This window comes from Balaenoptera physalus, assembly GCF_965194825.1.
Source record: "Balaenoptera physalus genome assembly, chromosome: 16".
Classification (NCBI taxonomy): domain Eukaryota; kingdom Metazoa; phylum Chordata; class Mammalia; order Artiodactyla; family Balaenopteridae; genus Balaenoptera; species Balaenoptera physalus.
Window position 1 is genome coordinate 92,772,079 of NC_138898.1, and position 27,907 is coordinate 92,799,985.

A 27,907-nucleotide genomic window follows, 5' to 3' on the forward strand; every position below is an offset into this window, starting at 1 on the left:
AGGGGCAGGAGCCCGGGGTGCCCTGTAGCCCAGCTTTGGCCGTGACCTGCTACCACTCACATATCCTATTGGCCTCAAAGACAATTTGGGCACCTGGCGGCGGGGGCTCACCCGGCGTGAATATCAGGAGGTGTGGACCCCTGGGGGCCTGCTTGGGGGCTGCTACCACACACGGGGAATTGGGAACCCTCGACCCCAACGGCGGGGACTGCGTGCGGTCTGCAGAGGATCAGGAAGGCTGGAACGATGGGCCGGGCCAGCCTGGACGCAGGGCCGGGAGGGCTGTGCCTCTGTGGAAGCTGACCGTTTCAGTGTCAGGAGAGCAGGCCAGGGCGGAGGGGGCTGAACCAGGCAGAGCTGCCGGCCTGTATGTGCTGGAGCTGTGCTCCTTTTGTCCTCACGTGGCTCCCAGTCTAGTGGGAAGTGGGCACTGGCCAGATGACCTCAGAAACACATGATCTGACGGGGGGGGGGGCATCCATGGGAGAACGCACTGAGGTCACCCAGGCTAAAGGCTAGGAAACCTTCCAGGATGAGACGTTTGAGCAGCACTTGGAATAAGAATTAATGAAATAAGGGTGGGGCGGGGGCAGACAGCTCCAGGGTGGAAGGCTGCGCTAAGACCCAGGGGCACCATGGAGATGGTGCTTCTAGAAGCTTCTGGAAGGCCAGAGCTCTTCAACCCTCCAGATGAATTCCATATTCTTCTTCTTCTTTGGTGTTGGAAGTATGTATCAGTGTACAGAACTTGTATTCAACACTCACTGAAGAATGACCCACTGACTCTGTAGGTATTTTTTGGCCCAGGCACTGTGCTAGGTCCTAGACAACAGGGGACCAAGGTCAACAGCCCCCTCACCTGGGCTCCGGGCCTGGCCTGGGGGGCTGGTGGGGCCACCCTGAGCCCCTGGACACTGAAAGAACAGGCTGGCCTGGTGGGGGCCTGGGGAGCCACTGGTAGGGCTTGCTGATGGTCTGGCTGGCTGAGGGACCCATGTGCCAGGCAGCTGAGGGTCTTTGTACCCCCTCTGCTTCTGAGGTGTTGGATTCTGATCCTGAGGACCTAGGGGACTTCTGAGGCCAGACTCTGGTCATCTCTGCCCTGGGGAGGCTGGTCTTGCTTTTCTCAGGTTCTCCTCTAGGTGGTGCAAGGGGACCAGACATGGGCTGTGTCCTCAGCGCAGGCCTCCCAGGCGCCCCCAGGACGGCAGTGACCACAGGAATACATCCAGCTGAGTGTAGCTGGGGTGCTGCGACCTGCAGCAGGGACGGGACAGAGCACAGGCCTTGGGCAGGGCTGGCTGCCTGGAGCCGCCGCAGCAGCCTAGCGGGGCTGCCCTGGGCCTGGTGTGCACCCCACAGACCCCGCACTGCAGCCGGCCCCGAGGCCCCCTCATCCGGTGTCCTCTCCCCGCTTATCCCATTAAAGCCGAGAGGCCAGGAGCTGCCCCTCCCCTTGGGGACGGGATGGACACTGTCCCAGGCCCTGGCCAGCCCACACCCCAGCTCCCGAAAGCCAGCTCCAAGAAGAGTAAGAAAGACCCCTCTGTGCAGGTGGGGACCCCGCTCACAGGGGCTTTGGAACTCTGCTCTCCTGATGAAGGTGAGGTTCATTCAAGCCCCCTCCGGTCCCCCAGGCCAAGGCTTCTGAGGCGTCTCTGCTCACCTGCTTCTGTCATGGTCCCTTTGGGTGGGGGGGACATTGACTCTAGGGAGAGCTTCCTGTGAGGGCTGAGCAGGACCTCCGGAGGGTGGCCTGGGGGCCATTGCGTCTGGCCTCCCGGGGAGCCTGCACCTCTGGGCATGGTCTTTGGGGGACTGGCCCCAGGAATGTGCACATTTGACTTGCTCCCAGGTGGGGAGGGCCAGGGCCCATGAGGGCCCTCTGCCAGCCCCCTCCTCGGGCCTCCCTGCCTTTCATCCTTCTCAGGCTTGTGGGTGGGGCCTGGGAGTGAGGGTGAGCCCACCACCTGCACCCCTGGAGCCCCACTGACACTCTCCGTCCCTCGGGCCCACGGGGCAGGGGTCCTGCACGCGTCCGCAGCTATATACTGATTTATTTAGTCATTTACTTGTTTTAATTCAGGAAGTGGTCTCTGCCCTCAGAGGGGTTGCCTCCTGCCTCTTGATTCTCCACAACCAGGCCCCAGGCCGACTGAAGGAGGGTTTTTGTTTTGATTTCCCCCCAGTTGGTTTTTTTAATCATGTTTGAATTCTTAACCCTTTCTCCTCAGCCCTGTGGCAGGTGCTGTCCTACTGTGGGCCAAGCAGGCTGCCTAACTCTTGTGGGGAAGCAGACTTTCACCTAGAGGAATTTAACCAAAAACCTTTTCTTTCATCTTGTTCCGGGCTTCCTCCAGCCCCCTCGCCCCCTCAGCCCCTCCCTCTGCAGATCTGGGCCCCAAACACCACAGGCTCCCGCGTTAATTCAGGAAAGTCCCTTTACCTGTCTGGGCCTCGGTGTAGATGGTGAAAACGGGCAGAATGGAATTCAGATTTTACCTGCACGGCTGTCGTGAGCAGCACACGGGACAAGGCAGGAGGGCCCTGGGCTGGCGGCGTGCCGGTCTCGCCGGGCTCACAGCTCAGGCCCTGCCCCTATCTCTCCTCCCATCCAGCAGCTTTACCTGCTGTTTGAATTTGTATCAAAGTAATAGATAAACACAGTTTTAAAAGTCAAATAACACTACAGATCAGATCATGGACAAGAGCAGACCCCTGCCCACCTCACCCCTGTTCTCGAAGCAAAGACCCAGAGAAATCACTTTCTGTAAGTCTCCCTGGGTGTGTTGTTCTTTGTCTCGTTTGTGCATTACCTCCATGTTTCTAAATGACAGGCTTTTCATTTTTAAGTTTTACAAAATACCTACCAACTTCCTACCTGAGAGAGGACCAGCCCCTCCCAATTCAGTTGCATCACATTTTCCTTTCGGGGAAACAGTGCTGATTGCTGACAGGGCCATGTCTGTGAACCTCAACGCGGCCGAGCCAGACCGTCCTCGACTGTGTTTCCTTCCTTGCGTGGCTGTCTCGCGGAAGTAACCCGTTCTCCCAGCTGCCGTCCTAGGCCTGTCCTCACCCTGACGAGGCCACAGCCTTTTCCCACAGAAGGACTGGGTCCTCGCTGTTCCCGTTTTCCTGGGGACTGTACTCCGAGCCCTGTTTGGTAACTTTCATCATCACGCCGGGGTCCCACCCCCCGTCCCGTTTTCCTTTTTCTTGACTTCTTCCTGGTCCCGCACCCCCCGGCAGCGTCCCTGGGGCCTCGAGGTGTGTGCGCACGGTCTGTTCGCTGCATGTCTGTCTGTCTCTCCCAGCCTCACCTCCCGGCTTCCCACTGGCGTCTCGGCCGCTGCCCCAGCTCTGGAGCCTCTGAGAGCACTGCTTGCTGTGTGCTAAGGGGACGAGACCCTGTGCTACCCGAGAGGTGTCAGTCAGGCTCCTCCGAAGCTCCTCCCAGCAAGGCCTCGACTCCCGTGTCTGGCTTTGCATCAGCCAATTGTAGCGAGAATCCTGTTAACTCAGTTGGACGAGAGACCCCTGGCCCGCCATCACCGAGAATCCTGGTTTAGCCAGAACCCCTGATGCAGTGATTTCCCATCCCCCACCTCCCCTGCTCCTTGGCTGTCAATCCCTACCTTCCAGGCTGCACTGGGAATTGAGCCAGTTCTGCACTGAGGCCTTTGTTTGTCCCCGCTGCAATGCTGCTGAACGAACCTGTCTCCATGGCTTTAACTGCTGTCCAGCTCTGGGCCCCTTGGGCAGCTCTGCAGAGCTCAGAACCTCCTTTGTGACACTGCTTGGCCTTTGAGGGGTAGCAGATGTCACCTAACGTGTGCCTCTTTGGCATAACCATTATTCTGAGCTGATTATTTTGAGAAACAATGGCGCAGAAATTGCCCTTCTGGGAGGGACGTTCGCGTGGTTAAGGAAATCTCCCTCTGTGAGTGTCTCTCTCTCTGTACCTGAACGGGGGTGACTCTGCATCAGGAGAGGCTCTTACTGGGGAGAAGCACAGATTTAAATCCACGTGACCACCACACCCTCATTTCTGTTCTTCTTCGTCACCCCCATAACTGGCTTCCCCCACACCCTTCTTCTTTTGTCTTTAGCTCCGGGAATTCTGAGGGGCTGAGAAGCTCTGTGTCAGCAATGGGGGACAAAGACCACATGTGTATTTCTGATCATGCCCTGGGTGCCGTACCAGGACACCACAGACGGCGCAGCTGAAACACAGACTCTTCTCTCTGTTCTGGGGTTGTTTCTGGTGAGGCCTCTCTCCCGGCTTGCAGGCGGCTGTGTCCTCCCCGCACCCCACATGGCCTCCCCTCCTGTGCGCGTGGGGAGATCTGTGGGGTGGCAGGTGAGGGAACCTCTCGTAAAAGGCACAGGGGCTGTGATTTCTCTGCTCCATGAACTGAGGTTCACGTGAGTCCTCGCCGTCCTGCAGGCTCCCTCCAGGGTTGGGCCCCGCCCACACGCCCCAGCCTTCGGGCTGGGAGGCGGCCAGTGTCCCCTCCCTCCAGCAGGGCGTTGGGGGACTGGCTCTCTCAGGCCACCCTTGGCTCAGCCCCTCCCTCGCCGTCCCCGTGGCCAGTCCAGCCACCACTGTCCTGGCTCCTGCTGGGTAAACACGGTGCCCACGTGATGCCAGGCCTGTAGAGACTCTGGGGCCCACGTGTGACTTCAGGGATCTCCACTCAGCTCCCTGGGAGCAGCCGCACCAAGAGCGGGACAGGCTGTCCCCGCCACCCCAAGCCCCTCCTTCCAGCCTGGACACTGGGCCACACCTGGTTCTAGGACTCACTCTTTTGGAGGGCGGGTGGGCAGGCAGCTGAGCACCACGGAGTGAGGGACCCAGACCCCAGCGAGGCCCCAGCACACACTTGCTGAATCTTTATTGCACTTTTACCACATTGCAAACTATTCCACGAAAATGCCGTGAAAGTAACCAGCTGCCCGGCCACATGACCATGTCACACACGTGCACAGGCTTCCGAAGCAAGTCAGAAGGTGCTGTGAAGACAGCCTGGGCAGCCAGGAAATGGGTCCTTCACGTCGCCCAACGCCTCCGTGGTGTTCATCGGTCGACGTGAGTCCGTGACAGCCTCAGGAGCCTCCTGCAGCCCCAGACAACTCTCAGCCCCGGGGAGCGAGGAGAGTTTTTACTGTACGTTCGGTCCAGAGTGGGAGCCCTTCGCAGGAGCACCTGGCCCTGCTGGGCGGCCCTCCGTGGGATTTGCTGGGTGGTCGGGGTCTGCAGAGATGTCTCTATTTATGTACATTTACACCAGGTATAAATACAAAATAGTAAATAAAGACTTCCTTTCCATACGAAAGGGTGGTGGCCCACCGCCAGGCCGCCGCTGTCCACGGGGGCAGCGTGCTCCCGCCGGCCCGCCCTGGTCTGCAAAGTGAGGAGCACGCGTCCCCGGGCAGCCCGTCAGCTCCTGCGCTGGCCCGTGTGCCCGGCAGCTGGCCTGGCCACGGCTCGCGGTCACTACCTCCTGGCAGAGGCTCTGTGTTCGGGGCTTAGGTCGTCCTCCACGACGTTGTGCAGGCCGTCCTTCTCCACGCAGTCCCTGACCGCCTGCAGCACGACGCGCAGCCGCCGGTCCAGAGCCTCCAGGTGCGGCTGGTACAGGACGGGGGCCACGCGGTCCCCGCGCAGGGACTCGGCCATCAGCAGACTCAGCTTGTGCTCCTCCTTAGCCAGGAGCTGCAGCCGCAGGTACGTGGACCTCCTGATCCTGCAGGGAGAACGACGTCAGGCCGGCACCGGGAGGAGGAGCCTGGCCGTCAGCTGCAGCTGCCCCGAGCAGGGGCGCCGGCTCGGCCCCTGGCCCACTCCAGCCCCGGCCTCTCAGAAGCACGCGGTGAGGGTCCTGCCTCCAAGAGGGGCCCGTGTGGGCCCAGCGGTGTCCAACGGGCCCCCGTTATTCCCGGCAGATGGTTGGGGGGAGGGAGGCAGCCCCGGCTTGGCTTGCTCGTTGTCTGGGCCGGGCGACACGGAGCTGCCCCGGAGCCGAGCAGGTGTTTAGCCCCACAGCCTGTTTCCCCATCTGCTAAAGGAGGGGCTGGGTTGGGAGCCCCGAGAAGGGTGGCAGAGTGGGAGCCCGGGGCTTCGGTGTCTTCCTCTGCAAGGTGGGCTACTACGGTGACAAGGAGCTGGGTCCTGGGAGGAGCTCTGGGAACTGCCGGGGTGGGGACGGGAAGGCTTGGCCTCATCTGCGGCCGCGGCAGCCTCTGGCCTCCTGCGCAGTGACAGGGCCAGCCCAGGGGTGGGGCCCTCGGGGAGGGGCAGAGCCGCACCTGCAGCACTGCTGTAAAGGCACCAGGATGGAAAGCTCATCATGGGAGTATTTTCCAAACCTGCGGGAAGAAGAGCAGAGCTGTGGAGAGGCCGCTTGCAGGGGGACACCGTGCGCAGAGCCCAAGCACGGGGACAGGAGCATCAGAGCAGGCGGTACCCGCGTGGGCCCTGCCAGGCTGCGGGGTCTGTGGGGGCCTGGCAGTGCGGCCTGGCCCCTGCTGTCCAGCCCCAGGTGCAGGGCCTGGGACGAGGCAGGTGCCTGAAAGCAGCCTGACCTTCTGGCCACTGGACTGAGCAGAAGTTCAAAAGCGAGAGGTCCTGGGCAGGCTGAGTGGAGAAGGCTCGAGGGCGGGTCAGCCTAGGGTCTAGCTGCAGGGGCATCTTTTACAGCTGGGAACGAGTGACCCACAGACGTAACTGCCTAGGTGCCCAGAGCTGATTCCCCTGAGGCATCTGAGAACTTGCAGCTCTGACCACTGGAGTGGCCTGTCCCCTGCACACACACCCACTCCAGGCCTCAGTCTCCCCAGCTCACAGGCTCACAGGAGTCCTGGCCAGAACCCTGTGTCACATAGGGGGGCCTTTGGGGCTGTGCCGTCCCTCCCCACGGAGCGCCTGCTCCCCCAGGCCTGGGTGGGGACACGGCCAGCCCTTCCCTGCGTCTGGAAGGACTCACCCTCTCCCATTGTCCAAGTGGATGATAAACGTCTTGTTCCCAAACTTCTCGAAGGTCTCGTAGTGATGGCGGTCCATGTTGCCTGTAGGGACAAGCCTGCTGGGAGCCTGTGTGCAGCTCAGAAGCGTCCCCTCCCTCCCCCGTCTGGCCTCCAAGCCGGGGGAACCGGGTACGAGCAGGACCGCGGTGGCTGGCTCTAGGGCAGGCCGGTGGCCCCGGACGTACCCATGAGGAAGTCGAAGATGGTCATGTCCATGACGTCCAGGATGCGGTGGCTGCTGTCGTAGGGCGGCGTCTGCTTCACCTCCTCGCAGTAGTCAGGGTCTACTTCCCACCTGCAGGGGAGCCGGCATGAGAGGCGCAGGCTCCTCTGTAGACAAGGAGGACCCAACCAGCCTCTGGGGCCGCCCGGCTCGGTACACCGGGTTCACGGGGCAGCAAGAGGGACCGGGTGAGAAAAGGTGTCACCGCAGAACAAAGTGTCTGCAGATGACACCCGCCAGCGGTGGGCTGAGGCTGCATTAACAGGAGCACGGGGCTGGGAGGTGATGGAGCCACACCACGCGGAGGCCACGTATTTGGGGGGGGGCTGGACAGCACACTTGCAAGGACGTCTCCGTGGCTGGAGGGACTGTGTCTCTCTTGCGAGAAGAGCAGGGGTCTGAAGCCTCGTCCTAACACGGAGAGATCCCAGTGGCCAGTGAGTACCCAGTTCCCAAGCGAGGGGCCCATCTGAGCATCTGCTCCCACACACTTGGCCCCGCCGCTCCTCACACCGAGCTTGTTCCCTGCTGCAGGTCGGGCAGAAGCCAGCCCTCTGGAGATCCCAGGGAGTCAGGATCCTGGAGTCCCCGGCCCAACGTGCCCCCGACTCACTCTGCCTTCTTGCGCTTGTGGTATGAGCGTCGCCAGGGGTTCCGCCAGGTCTTCCTCTTGGCCAGGGACAGGTCAGGCAGAAAGGCAGCCAGCGAGCCCTCGATCTGGTCTGGCTTCCCGCACAGGGCATGCTCCGTGGAGCAGTAGTAGGAACACTCCCCGTAGAAGCAGATGTTGTTGGCTGTGGGTGGGGGACACGCCGTCAGCGGGGCCCCTCGGGCAGCGTCCCCGTGCGGCCCCTCCCGGGCACCCGTCCTGGGCCAGCGTGTCTGCACCACATCCGACTCGTCCCTCCCCTGGGCAGGGCTCACCCACACTCTCACGCTTGACCTCAGCCGCCTGCTCCAACCCCGCATCACAGACCACGGGGCCACACAGCTCGGGACTTAGAGCTCGGATCTGAACCTGAGCTCTTTCTCGGCACCCTCGAAACTAAGTCTGGAGTCTGTGGAGATTCTGTCCAGTGGCTTGAAAAAGGCCCTCATACCAAGAAAAAACAGTGAGACTCAGCCGGGGGGGCGGGGGAGATGCTCGCAAACCGTAAGCATCCAGTATTTGCACACAGAAGGGCTCCTACGTCTCAGTAACGAAAAGATGAACAACCCAATCAATAAAGAGCTCCTACGTCTCAGTAACGAAAAGATGAACAACCCAATCAATAAATGGGCAAAGGAGTTCAAAGGGTATTTCTCCAAAGAAAATATAGAAATGGTCAACAAGGACACGAAAAGATGCTCGACACCGTTAGTTACCAGGGAAATGCAAATCCAATCCACAATTTCTCAACCAGTAGGATAGTTTTGATCAAAAGAACAGATAATAACTAGTGTGTTGAGGGTGTGGAGAAATTGGATCCTTAACACAGTGCTGGTGGGAATGTCAAATGGTGCAGCTGCTGCGAAAAACAGTCAGAAAGTTGGACACAGAGCTACCACGTGACCCGGCCATCCCACTCCCAGGCACACGCCCGAGAGGAATGAAGACACACATCCACACAGACACTTGCACACAGGTGTTCACAGCAGGCCATTCCGGCAGTCAGAGTGGAACCAGCCCACATGCTCGTCAAGGGATGGGCAGATCAACACAGTGTGGTTCATCCATAAAATGTAACAATATTAAACCACAAAAGGAGTGAAGTGTAACACCTGCTACCACGTAGATGAACCATGAGCATTATGCCCAGTGGCTGAAGCCAGGCACCGCTTACGTGCAACACTGGGAACAGGCAAATCCACGCGGAAACACTGGCGGCTGCCAGGGCAGAGCGGGGGTGACTTTGAATAGGGACGGGGTTTCTCTTGGGGTGAGCAAATGTCCTGGACTCAGAGAGCAGCGACTTGCACAGCACTGAGAACGTACTAGAAAGCACTGAACGGCACACTTCAGGTGTTGGGTTTACGACGTGCGGGTTATATCCCCACAAAGAAGCGTGATTTGAGGAGCACTGGGCGGGGAGCAGGCCGCAGCCACGCCTCAGTGCTGGGCGTGGCGGGTCTGTCCGTGCATTTACCAACGGAACCATGTTCTCAGGGTCAATCACTTCCTTCCTTTGCTGGGGAAACACACCCCGAGACTGGGGTGTGCAGAAATACAGGGCCAGAGCCCCAGGCACCACTGCAAGCCCCCTTCCCTGTGCGAACGGCTGGTTTCCAGGCCAGGGGTCCCCCCTCCTGCTGCACATCCTGCCCGAGTGACACTTGTGACCTTCTCTGGCTACAGGCAGCAGTCACACCCCTTGGAATGGAAGCACAGGCTTGGCGGTTCCTCTGAACACTCAAGAGTCTCAGCCAGGTCAGGACACGGGGATGGGAGCCAGCTCCCACACACCCCCTGCGTCCCCCACCTCAGGGTCTCGCAGCTGCTGCAGAGTCATGACTGTCGGGCGATCAAAGGAAGATCAGCCTGAGATCTCGTCTGTGTAGACACAGTTCAATCTCAGCCCATTTTCAGGAGGAAAATACTTTCCTGAGCCCTGGAATTTGTCCCTCTAATAGCCTAAGCTGGCTTTAGATGGATTCATGTGAAAAGAGAGGCAGTCCCTTGGGCCCACGGCCTCTTCCTCATCAGAGACCCAAATCCAGTCTCTAAAGGGACGTCCAGGGTGGGGCTCCGATAGCCCATAGCCTCTCGCTTCTCAGCTGTGCAGCCTCGGGGGAGGCCCTTCACCTCTCTGTGCCTCGGTCTCCTCTGAACGGGGACTGCAGCAGTTTTGAGGCTGAGTGTTAAACTTGTGACCCGAGGGAGGAGTGAGGGGCCGGTCACGGCAGCGCCCTGCACGTGGAGAGAAGGGGGCTTGAGGAGGTAGTCCTGGCTCATCTTAATAATGACACTCAAGACAGACAGCTCGGGGTGGCCGGGGCCAGGTCACCAGGAGGGCCTGCCTGCTCCAGCCCCCAGAGGACTGGGATGAGATGCGCTGCCTGGGCAGGGAGCCTCGTCTCGGAGAGGATCAGGAGGTCCCAACACCCGCCAGCCTGAGGGTCCCGGAGGGTCCAGGCACGCCCTTCTCTGAATGTTTCAGGGGTTTGCCGGCTGGAGGTTGCCAAGATGTCATATGGGGCAGGGCTTCTGGGGAGGGGCCTGAGGATGCCCGGGTGCAGTTCTGGAAACCCCTCTGGCCCTCAGTGGGACTCTGGACACTGACCACAGTGTGTGGACAGAGGCCCAGTGACCACCCAGCCAGACAGCGGCCGACATGGCAGGAAAAGAGCCGATTTAAAAGTGGGGCTGAGTGGCTGGGAGGGGGCAGGAGAGGCTTCTGGGGGGTTCACACGGGGCCCCTGTAGAAGCCCACAGATTTGCACAGGAGGACGCGGGCTGAGCTCGGGATATGAGGCACGTCCATAGAAATCTGCCGGGAAAGCACAAGAAACATGTTCCGTAGAAGACGTGGGCTCCAGCTGCTGGCCTCCGCACAGCCCCACAGTGGCAGGCACTCAGCTGTCCCACAGCCCAACATAGCCCTGCACCTCCGGCCACTCACTGCTGCCCTGGGCCCACTGGCAGGAGGGCCGCCTCCACCTCTCACCCCCTCGGGCTCCCTGCCCTCCACTCAGGCCCCTGGAGGCGGAAGGAAGTTGGAGTGGATTAAAGTCTCCAGGGAAGCTCGGCATCTGTGGCGATTTTGGCCTCCGATGGGTGCAGAAGTGCAAGCAGAGCCAAAGTGGTCCAAATGAATCCCAACAGATTTCATTTTCCAAAATGAGATCAAAGCTGTTTCCTGTTATCCTGCTGCTTAAGAGAAAACCAAACCTTTCGCAGGGCTTTCAGGAAGAAATCTGGCTGACAGAGCAGGGGCGGTGGGAACAGAAACAGTCTGGTCAGAGCGGATGGTGTCAGGAGTGGCAGGCCAAGCTGCTCCGAGGAGAGGGTTCAGGAGCGCGACCCAGGCGGGAGCTCGGGCGCCAAGCAGGATTCTCGGATAAACCCGCGGGGCCTGGGAGAGCAGCTGGGAGCTGGGAACCTGAGTGGGTCCAGCTGTCGGGAGCGACCGCAGAGTGACGGCTCTGCTCAGGGTGAGGAAGGCTGTCGGCATCAGGCCGTGTACGCGGGGACAACCAGGGACACCAAGAGTCACGATCCGTGCGGAGGACAGGGTGGGACTCCCGCATCTCAGCTCATCTGCTTACGCTAACGACTGACTCCATCTTCTGGTTGTAGAAAGGAGTCCCCACTCAAAGCCCAGGCCAAGGCTGCCTTTCCCCAGGAGAACACGGCGCGGGCATCAGCTTGGAGGCCCCTCTGCCCCAGAGGAAGTGAAATCCAGCACAGAAACCCCTTGATTTGTGTCCCTTTCTCGAGATTTCAAACTTCAATCCCTCCCTCTCCTTGTGGCAAGTTATATCATCCCTTCTGCTCAGGGCCCTCAACTGTCGGGACAGAGCTCAGAAATGAAAGAGAAAATGTGGGGACAGGCAAAAGTGTGGGTGACTCTCAAAATAACCATGTCGAGGGAAAGACAAAGAACATGCCCAACGCCACCCACCCTCCATTGGCAGAAGCAACACAGATAGAAAGTGGGTCCCAGGCCATCTGGGGGACGCAGGGGCGGGAGGGGACTCTGGGGGACAGACACGGTCACCATCTCGACCATGGGGATAGTTCAGACTCCAAACGTCAGTTAAGCCATTTAAAAATGGGGATGTGGAAACGACGGGCCACCCCAGGGCCTGAGCGAGGAATCCCACGCCGGTGCCGTGCTCGGCGAGGCTGGGGCTCCTGCCGCTGTGGCTGCGTCACCTGAACCCTCCCACCTGTGCCATGACGGAGGCAGGGGCACACGCCCCCAGACAGGCCTGTCCCACCCATCCACGCAGCTCGGGCACAGGCAAGGCGACCGGAAAGCCCTCAGAGACCCCTCCCGACACAAAGGCTCTCACCTTGCCCTTTGCTTTCTGGTCACACGGGTGAGACACTGACGCAAAAGGGAATGAAAACCCTCCTGCCTCGGGCGGGTGGGTGGGTTTCTGCCCTACTTTCCTCTCTTTATGGGCGCTGAGAGGAGGAACCAGTCGAGGCTCTCGGTGGGCACTGGATGACAAGGATGGGGCTTCATGAAATTAAGGACGTGTGGGCCTCAATTCTGATGAATTTAGGAATGCAGCCAGGAAGCGTGCCGAGTGTGTCAATCCGAACATCAATCTATGAGAAAGGAGCTTCTGGGCCGGGCTTTTATTCGCCAGCAGGTCCTCAGACACAGACAATCCAGGGCCTCGTGTGGCTTCTGTCGGCATGTACTAACTGGGGTGGGTGCCAGGCACGGCCGAGGCATTCCTGTAGGGGCGCGGGGGGCGAGGTCCACTCTCCGTGGATCTTGGTGTCCCAGCTGGGCCACTCCACTCTGCTTTGCCGGCGTCACTGGGACAACTCAAAATGTTCCAAGATGAAATACAAGAGAGTTCCCCACGGCTCAAGCCTAGTGAGTGTGGGCGCCTGGGGCAGCTCAGCGCAGGGCCTGGCGCAAAGGAAGTGCTTGGGAAAGGGACGGGCGGATCGTGGAGCCCCAAGTGCCACATCTGCACAGGCTGGGGCAGGTAACTCAGCAGAGCGTGACTTACGTTTATGTGTGCATTTAAGGTTTATAATATGAAGTCTTGGAGGTTTTCATAAACGTCAGCACCTCATGGTACATGGAGCGTGCAGGGTACCCGAGTGCGAGCGGAACCAGGGCCAACCCTCCAGGGGACCAGGTGAAGTCGCTGCTCCCCGCCGGCACTTGCCACTGTGGGAGGGCCTTTCCGGGATGTTTTAAATCTGGGGGAGTCCAAAGAACGGAGTTCCCCTCTCGCTGGACCACCTGCAGGACACCCCCCAAGAGGCTGCGGATATCCTTTTGCCTTTGGTAGAAACAGCACCTATGCCAGCCCAGGGGGCGGAGTCAGGAATGATCAAGACCCTTCTGGCAACTTTTAGACTTAGGGTGTGCGGCACGCGGTGACTCGGAACACAGCAGCTGAAGCCAGCGCTGCACGTGGTGCAGGGGCAGGTGACCTGGGGAATGAGGTTACCTGGGGAGTCAGGTTACCTGGGGAGTCAGGTTACCTGGGGAGATGAAGAAGGTTCTCCACAGCTTCTTGTCCCGCGTGACGTCCCGGATCTCCTTGGTCATGTTGACCATCCTGCCGGCCACGGGAGGGACCCGGCGGAAGTCCAGGATCCTGGCAGAAGGACAGGAAAAGGAGTCCTCACCTCCGTACCCTCCAGCCGCTCCCACCGGAGCTGAGTGGACACCTCACTCTCCTCCGTTAGTCCCAGACCCCTGACGTTGGCTGCCTACCTTCCTCCCCAGCAGCAAGGGGCCTGTGAGGCCAGAAGGAATTTGCGTTCTGCTGGCAGAGCTGCCCTGAGACAGGTGATCATGGAGGGAAGGAGCCCAGTTTTGTGAGACTCATGACCTTCGGTCTTGCCAGAGAGGCTGATGCCCTGTGAGTCTCCTCTTTTCTCTCCTTTATTCCTGACGGCCGGCTCTCTACCCTGGGTCACCTGGGCAACTCCTGTCGGCCAGGCACACAGCAGGGCACGGCCATGGGGTGACAATGCCATGAGGGTGCCGGCGGGAGGGCTCACCTGTCCAGGTGGAAGGCAGCGATCTCTGCGTTGTGCCTCTCGTAATCGGAGAAATAGAAGAAGTCAGGGGGTGTCTCCTGCTCCCTCGTTTGCCTGGAGAAAATGGAACAAAACAGGAGTTTATCAAAGGGAAATCCTCCCAGTGGAAGGGGGCGTGGGGCTTGTACCAACTCCGGGGAGCTGACTGTCAAATTCCCAAGGATTCTGGGAACAAGTCGTTAGATGTAGTCATCGTTAAAAATTAAATTATATAGGGAATTCCCAGGTGGTCCAATGGTTGGGACTCCAAGCTTTCACTGCCGAGGGTGCGGGTTCAATCCCTGGTTGGGGAAGTAAGATCCCACAAGCTGTGTGGCACGGCCAAAAAAAAAAAAAAAAAAAAAATTAAACCTACAGCTAAATAAGTTGCATTTAAGAATAACCACTTAGATCTCACGATGTCCCAGCTATTTCCTGAGCTGAGGCTGCTCCTCTTGTCTGCAGGTGGAAACCCGTGCTGGGACACCTGTTCCCAGCCCACCTCTGCGACCTCATGCTGGGAGCCTGAAGCCTAGAAGTGTCTGCACTGTGGAAACAGGCAGACTCTGCCCATCAGGCTTTAATAACCACAGGGGCTGGTCATTAAATGATGATCAACACCCCCCACCACCGCCCACCATCCAGGCCACCAAACGCAGATTTCTCAGGAGAGGCTGCTGGCGAGGGTGGCCAGGCAGCAGAGGACCCGCCCTGAGCAAGAGACTTCCCAGGTGTGAGCCGGGGCCCGGGTCAGGTTGTGCAAACTGACCCCAACCTGCTCTCGCTGCCCGGCCGCTGCCTGGACAGAGGGCTCCCCGGGGGTGTGCAGGAGGCACGAGGACTGCAGGACCCGTCTCTGAAGCCCACGAGGTGACCGCTGTCCGTGTCCCCAGGGCACCCTGGCATTCAAGACGAGTGGCCTGCCTCCGCCCCTGCCCTGGGTCTTACCATGTCCCTGAGTGGAGGTGAGGTCACCACACTGTCTCCTGGGCCTCTGCTCTGAGGCCTCCGCTCCGCTGTTCCATCTCCCTGGAAAAACCTTCCCTCCATGTCTCCCAGCGGCTCAGTCGGCGTTCCCAAATGTGTGTCCCACCCCACCAGGCCCGCAGGCGCCCAGCACAAAAGAAGTCCTCAATCAAAGGAGTTCGGAGTCTGGGTAACGGCCCCGCTGGAGCGCACGTGAGCACCGTGAAGGCTCAGCAGCGCTGCAGCCTCGCCCACGGGGTTCGCAGCACAGCACCACGCTCTGCACTGTGAGGGCTGCTGGCTAAGCTCTCAGCGCACGTCCCCCCGCCGCCCGAGGCAGCTCCTTCACAAGCCTTCCACGGCGCCACGGTGAGCACGGCCACCGCTGGTCCCTCCCCTCCCAGGCTGGTGAGCAGACAGCCGTGTGCTCCGCCCCACACCACCTCCGGGAAGCCCTGCGCTGCACTGGCCGCCCCCGTCGCAGTGTGTGTGGGCAGGGGGGCACCGCCTGGCCCTCCCCAGACTCCACGTCTCCCCAGGATGTGAGGACTAAGGAGCGCCAGGAGCCTGTCGGCTCTAACGTGCCGGGCCCCACCGTGAGCGGCAGATAGCCCCTCCGCCCGGCCAAGGGGCAGGAGGCCACGTGCAGGGCTCTGCTGAAGGGTGGACGTCACCCTGTAAACATCAGTGCTTAGCAGGCGCCTGGGGGCAAACACCGTGAGGGCCAGTGTTTGACCTCACATTTTGGGACGTGTGCCCACTGTCCAAAGTCATCCGGGAGCAAACACGCTCCCTGCATGAGATCCAGGTCCGTTCCGTGCCCTGCCTCCACTGCCAGGGACAATTTCCCCAGGTGGCCACCTGGCGGCACCAGGGAGGAAACCCAACCCTCAACCTCATAAGAATTTACCAAATGCCAGCGATCTTCCCTGAGCTGGGAAACACAGAGAGTCAAGGGCCTCACATGATCCGGCCCACACCTCCCACTCAAGGCGGAGGCTGTCCAGTATGGGCCTGAATGCGCCAGCGACAGGAGACTCACCACGTTTCCCCAGGTAACTCTCCCAGCCTGTCTTCCCTGAGTCCTTACTCTCCAAAATGCAGCTCGAGTTGGCCAGAGACCCCCCCCCGACCCCGAGCATCTGGACCCAACTGCCAGCCGACGTCACTGCTAAACACACTCGCACACGCACAGGTACTGAGTACTGGAGAGCCACCCTCAGGAAACTGAGGCCACGCGGGGAGGACCAGACCCAGGCCTCAGTCCAGCGGGCTGCACGTCCACTGGGGGGGTCCCTCGCTCCCTGTGCTCTCAGAGCTCCTGACGGGACGCGCCCCTTTCCCCGTGCTTCCCCAAACGTCACCTGAATCAGCCTTTCCAGGAACCAGCTTGTGGCTCTGCGAACAGACCAGCGTTCACAGTTCCAGCCGGTGTAACTCTGGCCTGGGCAGGACTCTGGCTGGGGACAACCCTGGCCTTGCACCAGTCCCTTCGTGAGCCACTTAGGGATACCCTGCAGATGGCCGCTGGTGACCGAGGCACAGGCCACCTAGTCACCCGGCTGAGCTGGAGATGGCTGGCGTGCACTTCCCAGTCGCAGACCCTGCAGGGGGCTGGCACCCAGGGCGGGGACTGCTCGGCGCCCGGGAGAAGGGAAGGCCGCGCTGGCCAGGGCTCCTGAGACATCAAGGAAACCAAGTCCCGGCTTCCTGGTGGAATCTCCTGGCTTTTAAATGCCGGCAAGTAAATTTCCTTTTTTAAAAAACACTGTGGGTCGAATTAAATATGTGAGCCTCCCTCACTGGAAGCCGCCCATACCCTGGGTCTGCAACGGCTGGAGGGCTGGGTATTTCTGAGATTGAAGGTGGTGGTTGGCTCAACTGAGAATCCCTGGTCGAGCCAAGCACTGTCTACACAACACTGGTTCTACGGACTTTGACGTTTTAAGTGGAAAAGGTCTGCTGCAGATTTAAGCCAGATTTCTTCCCTGCAGACCCCAGAACAGCCCTCCCCTCAAGGCAGCGTCTCCCAATTGCACAGCCTGCAAATCCCACCCGATACGTCCCTGGCCTTTTATTTTTTCAGTCTGTCGTGGAATTAAGAATTATTTTCGTTGGAAAATACATCACAACTCACCACCAGCTCCTGGGGCAGAGCCCCTCAAAGAGAACCCTACAAAAATGTACGAAGCTGTGGGCCCTCAGAGGCCCCGGAGCCATGCCCGGGGCTGGCAGCACAGCTCTCGCCTGTGCTGTCAGGGGATCAGCCATCCTCGCCCCACCCGGGGGCTCCGGGTCACTGACTCTGCTTCTCGGTGTGGTCTGCACTGCCCTCCCCAGCCCAGCAGGACTTTCCTCGGCGATGGACATGCTCTATACCTCACAGGCACACCCAGATGTTGGACACAGGACCCGACTTTCACATTTTATTTTAATTAACTTGCACATTAACAGGCACACGTGGCTGGTGGCTACTGTCCTGGACAGCGCAGATCTAGCGGACGGCCTTTCTGAGGCCTCTCTGCTCCCTCTGACCGTCCCTCTGTCTGCCCGTATATCCTCACTGGGTGGAAGGTGGGGCCTGGGTCCTTCTCTGCCCTCTGTCTCCCAGGCTCTGCCTCTCCACTTAGCTCATGGCTCCCCTGACCCAACAGGGCTCTGCCTGCCCTCCCAGTGGACCTTCCTTCCTCCACTTTCTCGGCCAGGCCATCATCACCATCACCAGTGCTTTGGCCTTTGTTCCCTCTCCCTCACCCTGGCCCACCCCTCTGAGCAGGTCACACACGTGGAATGCAGGTGGCTCTGAGCCCTGCTGCTCTGGGAAAAGCAGCCACTTCCTGAAGGCACTGTGACCAGGTTCCAGAACAGTTCCTGGTTCCTTCCCATCTCCCGCCTTGGGGTTTTCTGGTGACCTCCGTCCCCGGGCCATTCACAGGAAGGCAGCTCTGCTTACCTCCTGGCGGAGGTCCTTACCAGCCAGTTCACGCCTGGGACAACTCAGGGAGTCTCAGAGTTCTGTTTATCTGCCGTGGGGAGGACGCTGGCACACCTTAGGGCCCAGGTGCTGAGCAAGGGACAACCTGGGAGCGTCTGTGGGATGCCAGGGGCCAGGGACACCGGTCCCACTGGGGAGGCTGGGACTTCTTTCCTTGCACTGAGTAGGGAGAAGGTGGACCATGAGCCCCTCCATGGGGGGCCGGCCACCTTCCTGCCGCTTCCTGGGCTGCACTGGGCAACAGCAGGTACTTTGGAAAACTACTGAACCCAAAGCACCAGGCAGGAGACTGGACTTGGCTGAACCGGGTCACCTGGCAGCCTCTTCTTCCTCCAGGTGTCCCGGCGGAAGGTGCGCTCAGGTGCAGGAGGGCAGGTGTGGGGTGTGGCCCGCCCCAGGCTTCTTCCTGGGAGGGGGGCATGGAGATGCGAAAAGGAGATGCTATCGGACCCTCTGGAGTTGGCTGAGCACCCAGGGCTCGCCCTGACGAGGGGTGGGGAACCCAGGGGCCAGGGACCAGCGCTTCCCGGAACGGCACCTGGAGTCCAGGAGTCACGGCCCTCCCACACTGACTGAGAGGGAGCAAGGCCGGTGGCAGCCCCTCCCCTGGGATACACTGAGACCTCACGGGAGGAGCCTCCCGGGGCCCACTGCCCTCACACGTGGAGCAGCCGGCACCTGGAGGCCCCCTCCCGCTGCCTCGGAGCTCAGTGGGGCACCCTGGCCTCGGGACTGCAAGGCAGGAAAATGAAAAGGTGTTAAGGCTGACTTCCTGGTCAAACAGCAGCTGAGGAATGAGGCAAACCACGGATTAGGTGCCTGTTGAAGTGAAAGATGGCTTTGGCAACGGCAACTGGGGTTAAAAAGGGAAGAAAGGTAGAAACTGGTGGAAGTGGGAAGGGCCAGGGTCCGAGGAAGGTTCGGGTTCACTCCTCCTCTCAGGAAGGCCCTGGAACTTCACACTCCGCCTGGCTCAGAGAGTCAGATGGAGCCCCAAGGCCACCAGAAAGCAGGCACTGGAGGGTGGTCCCTGATACCCTCAAAGCCCAGACCCGCTAAACCCTAGTGAGAGGCTGCTTGGGACCAGTTCTAAGGGCCTCCTGCATGTCCCTCTCTCCTCCCTCTCCAGAGCTGACCACACCCAAACCGCCTTCCTTTAGAGGGACTTCCCTTAGCTCGGAAGGAAGCACAACACTACCTGATTGTGGTTATTCACACTAAAGTGAGAATGACTGCTATGTTGACCTCTCCCAGGAAATCTGTGATCTAAATCCCCAGAATCTGTGAATACGGGTACTTTAAATGGCAAGAGGAACTTTGCAGATGTGATTTAGTTAAGGATCTTGAGATGAGGAGATTATCCTGGATTATCTGCATGGACCCTATGTCATCAAAAGGGTCCTTATAAGAGGGAAGCACAGGGAGATCTGAAGGCAGAAGAGGCTACACTGGTGGCCCCGAAGATGGAGGCTCTGGGGGGGAATCTGTTTCCTTTTTAGCTTCTAGAGGCGCCTGCATTCCTCGGCAGGAAGCCAACTCCAGAGCCTCCAGAAGCCCACAGCCCACAGATCCATTTTAGATTTCGGACCTCCAGAACCATAAGAGACCAAGCTTGTGTTGCTTTAAGCCACTAAATTTGTGGTAATTTTTTACCGCAGCAACAGGAAAGGCGTATGGAATCTTTGGCAACACCAAAGCAGCACAAAGGACACAGTGATTTAGCAACCTTGGAGAGGTTGTGAAATTCCGTCTGTTTCCTCCAGATCTGGTCACGCTGAAATGCACTACACTTTTAAGAAGTGACGCAGAATGTTTTGAGAGAAGTACCTCTGTTTTCACATAAGCCGAGGGGGCAGAATTCAACGCGCATCATGTGCCCTCCCTGGGCTGCACGATTTGTCCTTGGGGCGCCCCTCAAGGCTCTGATCTTTGCCCCTGTTTTAATGACACAGACGTCTGAGGTTGGGAAAGGGGGAGCGACGTCTGCAGAATCACACGGCTGGAAATGGCCGGCCCTGGGTCAGGACCCGGGTGTCTGACCCAGTCCTAGGCTCTTTCTTTAGCTCCCAAGGTCAGACATGGCTCCGGGCGTGGGTCTCGAAAGCCTGCGTTTCCTCTGGGATCAGAACCACCTCTGCGCACAGCGAGGCCGGAGGACGCTGGCTGCCGGCCGCCAGGTCAGGTGCCTAGGCTCACAGGGGACAAGGGGCTGCAGCCCCAGAGGTGCGGCTGCAAGAACCGCCCCCACGTCCCCAAGAAAGGTCCTGGCTCCTGGTGGGAGGAAGGGCCCACCAGCGTGTCCAGTTCCTGCCAGACGCTTGGCCCAGCCCCCAGCAGGTCTGCACCGCTGCACCCCTCTTAACAGCTGTCAGACCCTCATGCCCTCCCATAGACCAACAGCCCCCCCGCTGGTCTCACTGCTACTGTCAACATCTCAGCGTTCTTTAACTTGTGGGAAAACAGAAAACTTGCTCTGATTAAAAACAGAGTAAATTGGCAGCTTATGACCAAAACCCATGAAGGAGTAAAAGCCAACATTTTTCCGGCTCTTACTCTGAGCTGAGTGCCTTGCTACGCGCTTTCCGTGCGTTCACTCCCTGGGTCCTCACGACCCCTGTGAAGTGTCCCCGTCCTACAGACGTCCTACAGACCTCTACACAGCCAGTGAGAGGTTTCAGCTCACAAACAGAGGGGTCCCGATACAGGGCCCAGCGCTGGGGTCCAAGGCCCTGCTTTAGTCCAAGGGGACCCCTGGATTGAGATGGGGGGACTGGGCTGGGGAGTGGGCTGGGCCATATTCTCTCCACTGGACACCTGGGGAGGACAGCTGGCGGGGAAGGGTCTGCTCACACAGGCCTGCCACCCTCTCCAGGCCGACGGAGCAGGTGCGCCCTTGGTGCCTCTGTGAAGTGGGGCAGGTAAGACGGCTCGGGGTGACGCCGCCAGGGGAGCAGAGCCCCGCCATACCCCCTGCTGCTGGCTGCCCCACCAACGTGTGCAGAGACGGACTTGCCGAGCTGCACACGGCGAGCCAAGGCCAGCTGAATGGGGATGCGGGAGCCAGGAGAGAGAACAGCAAACCGTCGGGTGAAACTTTGGAAAAAGGGCAACTGTGCAATTTGCCCAGGGCACACACAGCTGTCACAAGGCTTTTCCGTGTCCTCGTCAGAGCTAAGGGCCCCCGAGATCCCTGAGCCCAGATGGGAAACTGAGGTCCAGAGAGAGGTGGGCCATGCATACACCTTTTGTGTGTCATGAAGAAGGACCGGCATCCCAGACCCAGCAAGACAGAGGCAGAAAGAACAAGGGCACTTCCAAGGCCACGTGAGAATCGCGAAAGGCACACCTTCAGGTGTCACTGCAGGTACCCGCTCGGCCCTGGAGACGCCCACAGACAGATGGCGGTGCTCCCAAGGGTCCGACCCTGGGTCCCCGTGCACCCAGCCTCCTCTGACCCTCTTCTATCCATTATTCAGTAAGCTACCGATGACAGCAAACCCTCCCGTAGAACTTTCTAGCACCCGGCTCTGCTGTCAGTGTTCCACCCACAGTGACGCACGCAGGTCAGGACTCTGGAAGGCAGGCAGTGTGACTAGACCCACCTCACAGGTGAGGCACTGTAGCCGGGTCACCCGCTGGGAAGCGGCAAAGCCGGGCGAGGCACGTGGACCGGAGAGCCTGGCGGCGTCTGTATCCCCACCGCCTCCTGGGATGGCTCCTCCTAGTTCCAGGACCTGGGGGCCCAGGAGGCACGTGGATGGGTGTCCTGCAGCCACTGTAGCAGATGACCACAGACGTGCTTCACACAACAGGAGTTCATCCCTCACGGTTCTGAGGACTAGGATCCAAAATCAGGGCGTGGGCGGGTCTCACTCCCCCCAGGGGCTCCGGGGGTGGGGGTCCCTCCAGCCTCTTCCAGCTTCCTTGGCCCCAGCTCTGCCTCCATCACCACATCCCTCCTCTGGTTTCTCTGTGTCCAAACCAAGGACACACGTGACTGCATTTCGGGCCCATCCAGGAGTCCAAGGTGACCACCTCACCCCAAGATCCTGACTCTATCACTTCTGCAAAGACCCTTGTCCTAACCAGGTGGCCTGATGTCCCGGGGGCAGAGGCCACCGTGGGTACGAGGCTCTGGCTCCCGCCCCCAGGCCAACCTCAGGGGCAAAACACCCGAGGAGACAGACACTTGCTCGTTCCTCCAAAACACGCAGTGGATCCGGACTCACCCGGCGCAGGCAAGGAGGCAGAAATCAGCCCTTCTGTCTCGGACAATCTTCCCATCACGCACACGGCAGACAGCGAGCACCTTGTCATTAAGGAGATATATTAAGCTGTTTAATGTCAGGTTTTCGGCTGGTAGACGTTCTGGAAGGGAGAGGAGGCCGCTCCCTGGCAGTTACCTCGGCGAGACCTTCCCGTCAGTATCTCCTGCCAGTTTTGGCAACGCTTGTCCTGGCCCCTGCGGGGGTGGGGATCTGTTTGGTAAAGTACGCTCTCTTCCTATTCAGAACCTCCAGCACCTGTTGTTCACTCCTACCAACCTATTTTCTTTTGGGGGAGGATTTCCCTGAAGGCTATAGGCCTCATAATGACCACACTCAAGGAGGGGTTCCCCCAGCAACTTGTTACTCGCCCACAGACCTGCCCATGCCCCGACCGGCCACACCGTGAGCCACAGCCAGAGCATCAGGACCAGTCAGCGATTTGCCGCCATCAGGTGATCACGAGGGGCCTTCACACCCGCTGATCCCCCTCCCCTTGGGTCTCCAAGAGACACAGCGACAGCTGTTCAAAGTAGGACACAGGGGACAAGTTGCTCACTTATGGTTGGGTGGAAAAATTAACTCAGAAGAGACTCAAACTTCTTATGGTCAATTTCATGAAAACCAATTTAAAAACAATTCAAAGATCTGTAACTGCAAAGAAAGTCTGAAGTCGTTTCCATTTAAAAATAATTGCAGTGACTCAGACTTGCGTTCCAAAGCAAAGGGTCGGGGCGGGGGGGAAAGAGTTTGCTTGAAAGTTTAAGATCTACTGTGTTTTAAATACTTTTCTGCCAGCTCATCCGGAATTTGGGGACGTGACTAAGGAATGAAATTAGAGTGGAAATGAATGCTCTGTCCCTGGCAACCATGAACACAGGCCCCTAGTTCTTCTTTCTGTATTTAAGCCTCCGTCACTCATCTTTTTATTCAAGGTAAAACAAGATGCTCAAATCTACTAAACCATGTATTAAATATTTAGCACCAAGGCTACTGCTGTGATGTTGTTTTTCCTGCTGAACGAAAAACAAACTCAATCCCGAGCATAGGGGTCGATTCCAGCTTACTTTCGAGGCTTTTTAAGGAGATGTCAGGTCTGCGAAATTTCCTTTTACGGTGTAAAAAACAACCAGCTGATCAAACTGCTCTTGAGATGCCCGACTTGGTTTCTTCTCTGGCATGTGGGAATGAAGACCAGAGTTTCTTTCCTTCTTTTCACCTTCTGCCCCTTTCACGATAGCTCAGGGACGGCCCCCAGAGACCCTAACACCAGGGAGAATCTCCACTCTGCCGTTCAGGAGGATGTTTGCGGAAAAAAATGACTTGCTTGCTTTGATTTGAACAAAGGGGATAATCTTTTCCAGAAGCTCCCAAGGAAACATTTGTCATGGTCAGCTGGGGCGGGCGTCCTGACGAGGCTGGGGGCGCTGGGAGCCGGCACAGCCCCCCACCTGCTCGATGGGGGCAAAGCAGGGCGCGGGGGCCAGAACTGCGCTCTCTGCAGGTTTTACTGACTTCTTACCATTTACCCATTTCCCTGCCTGCTTCCCTGCTACTGTTATAGAATTGTTAATAATTTCCTTTTTCTTTTATTTTGTCAAGCAAAGGAATTCCCAGCTGCAGGAGCAGCCGAAGACAGTGAACTCCCGTGGTTGCCCAAATCAGGCAGTTTTGGCCGACGGTGAAACAGCAGGGTGTTTGGGGAGCCGGAGTGACCGTGCCCTGGCCACTCGAGCCCATGGACAGTAGCGGCCCAGCATCACGGCCAGGCCAGCCGCATGGAGCCACCCAGGAGCCCGGGGCAGGCGGTCCCCTTGGCCACGACGCTGGCCTCGCAGCTCTGCGGGCGGCCATTCCCTCCCCGAGCCTCTGGGTCCTGTCTGAACGGGCGAGGATGGCGAGCCCCCGGGGCTGCAGTGGGGACCAACTAAGAGAATCCTCCCAGTGCTCAAGTGTGCCAGCGCCCACGGCACGTGGGAGGCGGTGGTGCTGTGCTGTTCTCGAGGTCCCCCTGCCTCGGACCCTTGGGAGCCCCTGACTGGGCAGCACCAGGCCAGCCTTTCCTGGGGGCTTAAGAGCTCAGCTGGTCGGGGGCAACCACGTCCTCCACGTGGGGACGTGGGGACGCTTGGACCCCGGGGAGAAGGCTTGCAGTGGACCCTGGAAGCGAAGCAAGGATTGGAGCGGGAGAAGCCCCTTCTCCAGAGACCCTTCCCCAAGGCCTGGCACCACGCTCCTCAGGCAACAACCCCCCACATCTCAGGCGAGCCCCTCTGTCCCCCAGAGTCTTCTCCTGGCCTCTCGTTTCCTCAAGACACTTACTCTCAGTGATGGTGGATCTCGAAGGTGGACAGCTGGCTCCCGATGGTGCCGTCGGGCAGAGAGCCCAGGGTGGCCGTGCAGCCTCAGCCGGGGTCCCGGCTGCTCTGCCCCGAGCCTCCACTGGGCCAACAGCTCCGCCCCGCTGCTGACAAGCACGGGAGAGTCTCTCAAAAGCCTGTGATGGGTTGTTACTTGTTTTTCAATTAATAAAGTCCACGGCTTTCTGACTATAAAAGTAACCCATGAAACTGGAGACAACCTAAGTGCCCTACAACTGGGGGCCTGCAAGGTGATCAACCACGTGAGACTTGGTGTCTGTTCATCACTCCCAGTGGCGTGGGGGCGGGGGGGGCGCCGTGGAGATGCACCAAAGACCAAGGACTGGACCTGGAGTAGCTGCTGGAGAGCCCCCTGCGTGCTCAGACCCTCACAGGTCAACCGCGGGACCCGTCCACCCCCCCCAACCCCGTCACAGGGCCTGTGCTGGCCGAGGAGGCCCTCCTGGGCCTGGCGCACCGGGCGCTGCCGCTCTGGACGTTTTCTGTTTGCACCACCCGCAGAGGCCAGGACGGCCCTCAGAGGTCCTGCTCCTTCAGGCAGGGGCCACGTGGAGACACCGGGTGCTGCTCTGAGCCCGTGGGAGCCCCGCACGGCGTCCCTGCTGGGCTGCACGCGTTAACTGCAGGAGCTTGGAGCCCGAAGCTCCCCTGGGTCCACTAGGCCCTGTGCTTACTGGAGACATAGATGGGTCACACCCAGGGCTCGGCGGCGGGTCAACTGAGGTTGTGGACAAACTGCAGGGCACTGGGCAGCCCCGGATACGGAGCGGAGGTGGGGCCCTCCCCTGAGGTAAGTGCAGGAAGGGGGCTCTGGGCGCCAGCGACCAGCTGAGGTGATGAGACCAGGCCAGCGGGGTGCAGAGTTCCAGAACGACCCAGCGACCCCATCTGTACTTAAATCCCACAGTGGCTCAGGGAGGAAACAGCCAGCCTGGCTGCCCTGCTGTGTTCCTGGTGTGCCCCCTGTTACAGGCGAGGACGTCGAGGCCCAGGGGAGCTCAGGGCCCACAGGAGGTGGCACCTGACTCTCTCAGCAAAGGAGGCAGCTCTGCGGCTCACAGCCCAGCCCCCGCTGTACAGGATCCATGCGGCATGTCTGACGGGAGCATCAAAAGAGATTAAATATAGGAGAGGCGCTGTTTGACTCATATATAAATTGGTCCTGGAGACCAACACGCAGTACAGGGTCATGGACAACAAAACTGCATTTTACACATTAATCTGGGACGGCCGCTAACCATGCAGGGCTGTAGCAGCACTTGTGCTGCAGTATAAGCGTGGCCATGGCTCCCTCTCTGGCGGCCAGGGGAGCACAGCATTTCATTGGAGCCTCTTTAAATCCTCTCCTCGTAAAAGTGATGAGTGGAAATAGCGTGCAATGGTTTCATGCTTTGATAATGAGGCACAGAGCCCCAGGTCCACCGACGCGGTGGCCACGTGGGGACCACGGAGAACACCACCGTAGCCCCTCTGCCTGCCAGCCCTGGAGGGAGGGGGGAAGGAGGAGGTGTCAGGGAAGAGCCAGCCCCTCCTGTCGCCTCCCACATCGGACAACTGTTCCAGGGACAGATAACCTCACAGAGTCAAGTCCCTTGCGACTCCTGCCCTGTGTTGGCCCCGGAGAAGCTCACCTCACGAGGTTGTAGCGAGTGGGCTCCCCTGGGCTGGTGCTCACGACAGCTGGATGCGGTCCTAGCGCGGAGGCGCCCCAGCAAGGGGCAGGGCCTGCTCAGGGCCCGGCAGCGGGTCTGGACCACCGTGTCACTAACCAGAGGCAGTGCAAGCACTGGGAAGACAGCCGAGAGGGCGCCCGTCTGAGCGCCACACCCAGCTGGACACACTGGTCATTGGGGGCCCTTGGCGGGGCCTGAAGGGCAGGCAGTTCAGTGAGGCTGCCCGCTCACGCCCCTGGGCCCCAGCCCGGGGCCTGAGCGGGGCTCAGCAGGCTGAGGTCGAAATCACCAGGGGAGGCCCTGCCCTCCAGCACTTCCTGTTCTCAGGCCTGCGCCGCCCCGTGGCGGGCCAGGCTGGGGTTGGGGGGCGGCTCTGGCTTCTGCGGGGAGAAAGGCTGGCTGGCCAGAAGGTGTTTCTGCAGCTGCCTCTGTGCGTGCACCTCGGCTACGAGGAACTCCTGGGCCTCCAAACAGCTGCTCAGGGATGGTTTCTCCGGGAGATGTGTGCGTGCACACACACACGCGCGCACACACACACACACACACACACACACACACACACACACACACCCCTGTTCTTTGCAGAAGTAGTGCAGGTACTTAGAGCCTCTTCACGTGCAACGCCTCCGGGAGGAGTGGGCAGCATGGCGCCTGCCCAGCAGAGACCCCGCGTCCAGGGTCCCCGGCCGGCCGAGCCCCGGCCTGACGGTGCCTGACAGGCCTGGGACCTGACGTCTGAGAGCCTGGAACCAAGCCCTGGCCGGCCTCCCACTCCCGATTCACCTTTAAACCCTCGGAGCCTCAATTTCCTCCTCCTTGAAGGAGAGCTGGTGATAAAAGTAAAACGCGACGTGTCAGCTACAGGGGCTACTGGCTTCGCCGGCCAGAGCGGAGGCTGTCAAACCCTAACAAGCCTGGGCAGGTGTGGGAACAGCTTCACTGGGGGGCAGAGCTGCGGCCGAGCGTGGCAGCCGCAGGGGGACCAGGCCGTGGCACGAACAAGGGGCGCGTGGTGGGCAGAGGCAGCCGTGTGTCCCTGCAGGGCGGGCAGCAGCCCCCGGTCGGACGTGCAGACACAGGCCCCTCCCCCCGCAAGGCCACACACACGGCTGTCCCTCCAGACCAAGGCGCCCAGAGCTGGACAGAGGGGAGCTGCTGCCCGCAAACAAAGGGAGTGAGGCCCCAAGGGCCAGACGTGGGGTTAGGCCTGGCCTGGTCCACAGGGACAGGGCATTCACGGCCCGTGACCTGTCCAGGCTCTGTGTACAGCCGTCACAGACATTGGCGTCCAGCCTGGGCACCACGCCCTGCCCGGGAATGAGCTGCTGGAGTGTAGACCACAGGATGGCTGCCCCGGACAGCAGCGCTACTGAAGCCAAGCTGACCAGAGCCCAACCCTGCCACCCAGCACTGTGCTCCTGGCACATCCCTGCCCCCAGATGAGCCCTCAGAAGTACGAGAGCGGGCAGGGCGGCTCCACTGACAACATCCTTTCACTGAAACCGCCCACAAGTCCATCAACAGGAGAAGGAAGAAGAAACCGGAGGTTTTCACACAACCGAATGTGGCTTGGCCACGAGAACAACGGGCCACGGGAGAGGCATCTCTCAGGCGCGCGGGCAGCATGGACGGGGGCAGGGGGCGGGGATGCACTCGCTGGGAACCGGGGGGCAGG

General features: G+C 59.8%; 1 protein-coding gene and 1 long non-coding RNA gene across 2 annotated transcripts in view; both read right to left on the reverse strand.

Moving 5' to 3' along the window:
• Window positions 1-4,883: 4,883 nt before the first annotated feature.
• The window catches only part of FAM20C (FAM20C golgi associated secretory pathway kinase), a 38,272-nt gene continuing 15,248 nt past the window's right edge, over window positions 4,884-27,907 (reverse strand). Inside the window, exons 4-10 of the mRNA XM_082430765.1 lie at window positions 13,935-14,027; window positions 13,410-13,525; window positions 7,866-8,046; window positions 7,215-7,324; window positions 6,990-7,071; window positions 6,313-6,372; window positions 4,884-5,750 (exon numbers count right to left, since the gene is read on the reverse strand). Coding sequence (XP_082286891.1) covers window positions 5,501-5,750; window positions 6,313-6,372; window positions 6,990-7,071; window positions 7,215-7,324; window positions 7,866-8,046; window positions 13,410-13,525; window positions 13,935-14,027 — 892 coding nt within the window. The 3' untranslated portion in view covers window positions 4,884-5,500. The remainder of the gene's footprint in view (window positions 5,751-6,312; window positions 6,373-6,989; window positions 7,072-7,214; window positions 7,325-7,865; window positions 8,047-13,409; window positions 13,526-13,934; window positions 14,028-27,907) is intronic.
• LOC309645538 lies at window positions 21,648-24,620 on the reverse strand. Its single transcript, XR_014254943.1, has 3 exons — window positions 22,317-24,620; window positions 22,143-22,222; window positions 21,648-21,688 (listed from the first exon to the last, which is right to left on the reverse strand). It is a non-coding gene; the product is annotated as an uncharacterized lncRNA (long non-coding RNA).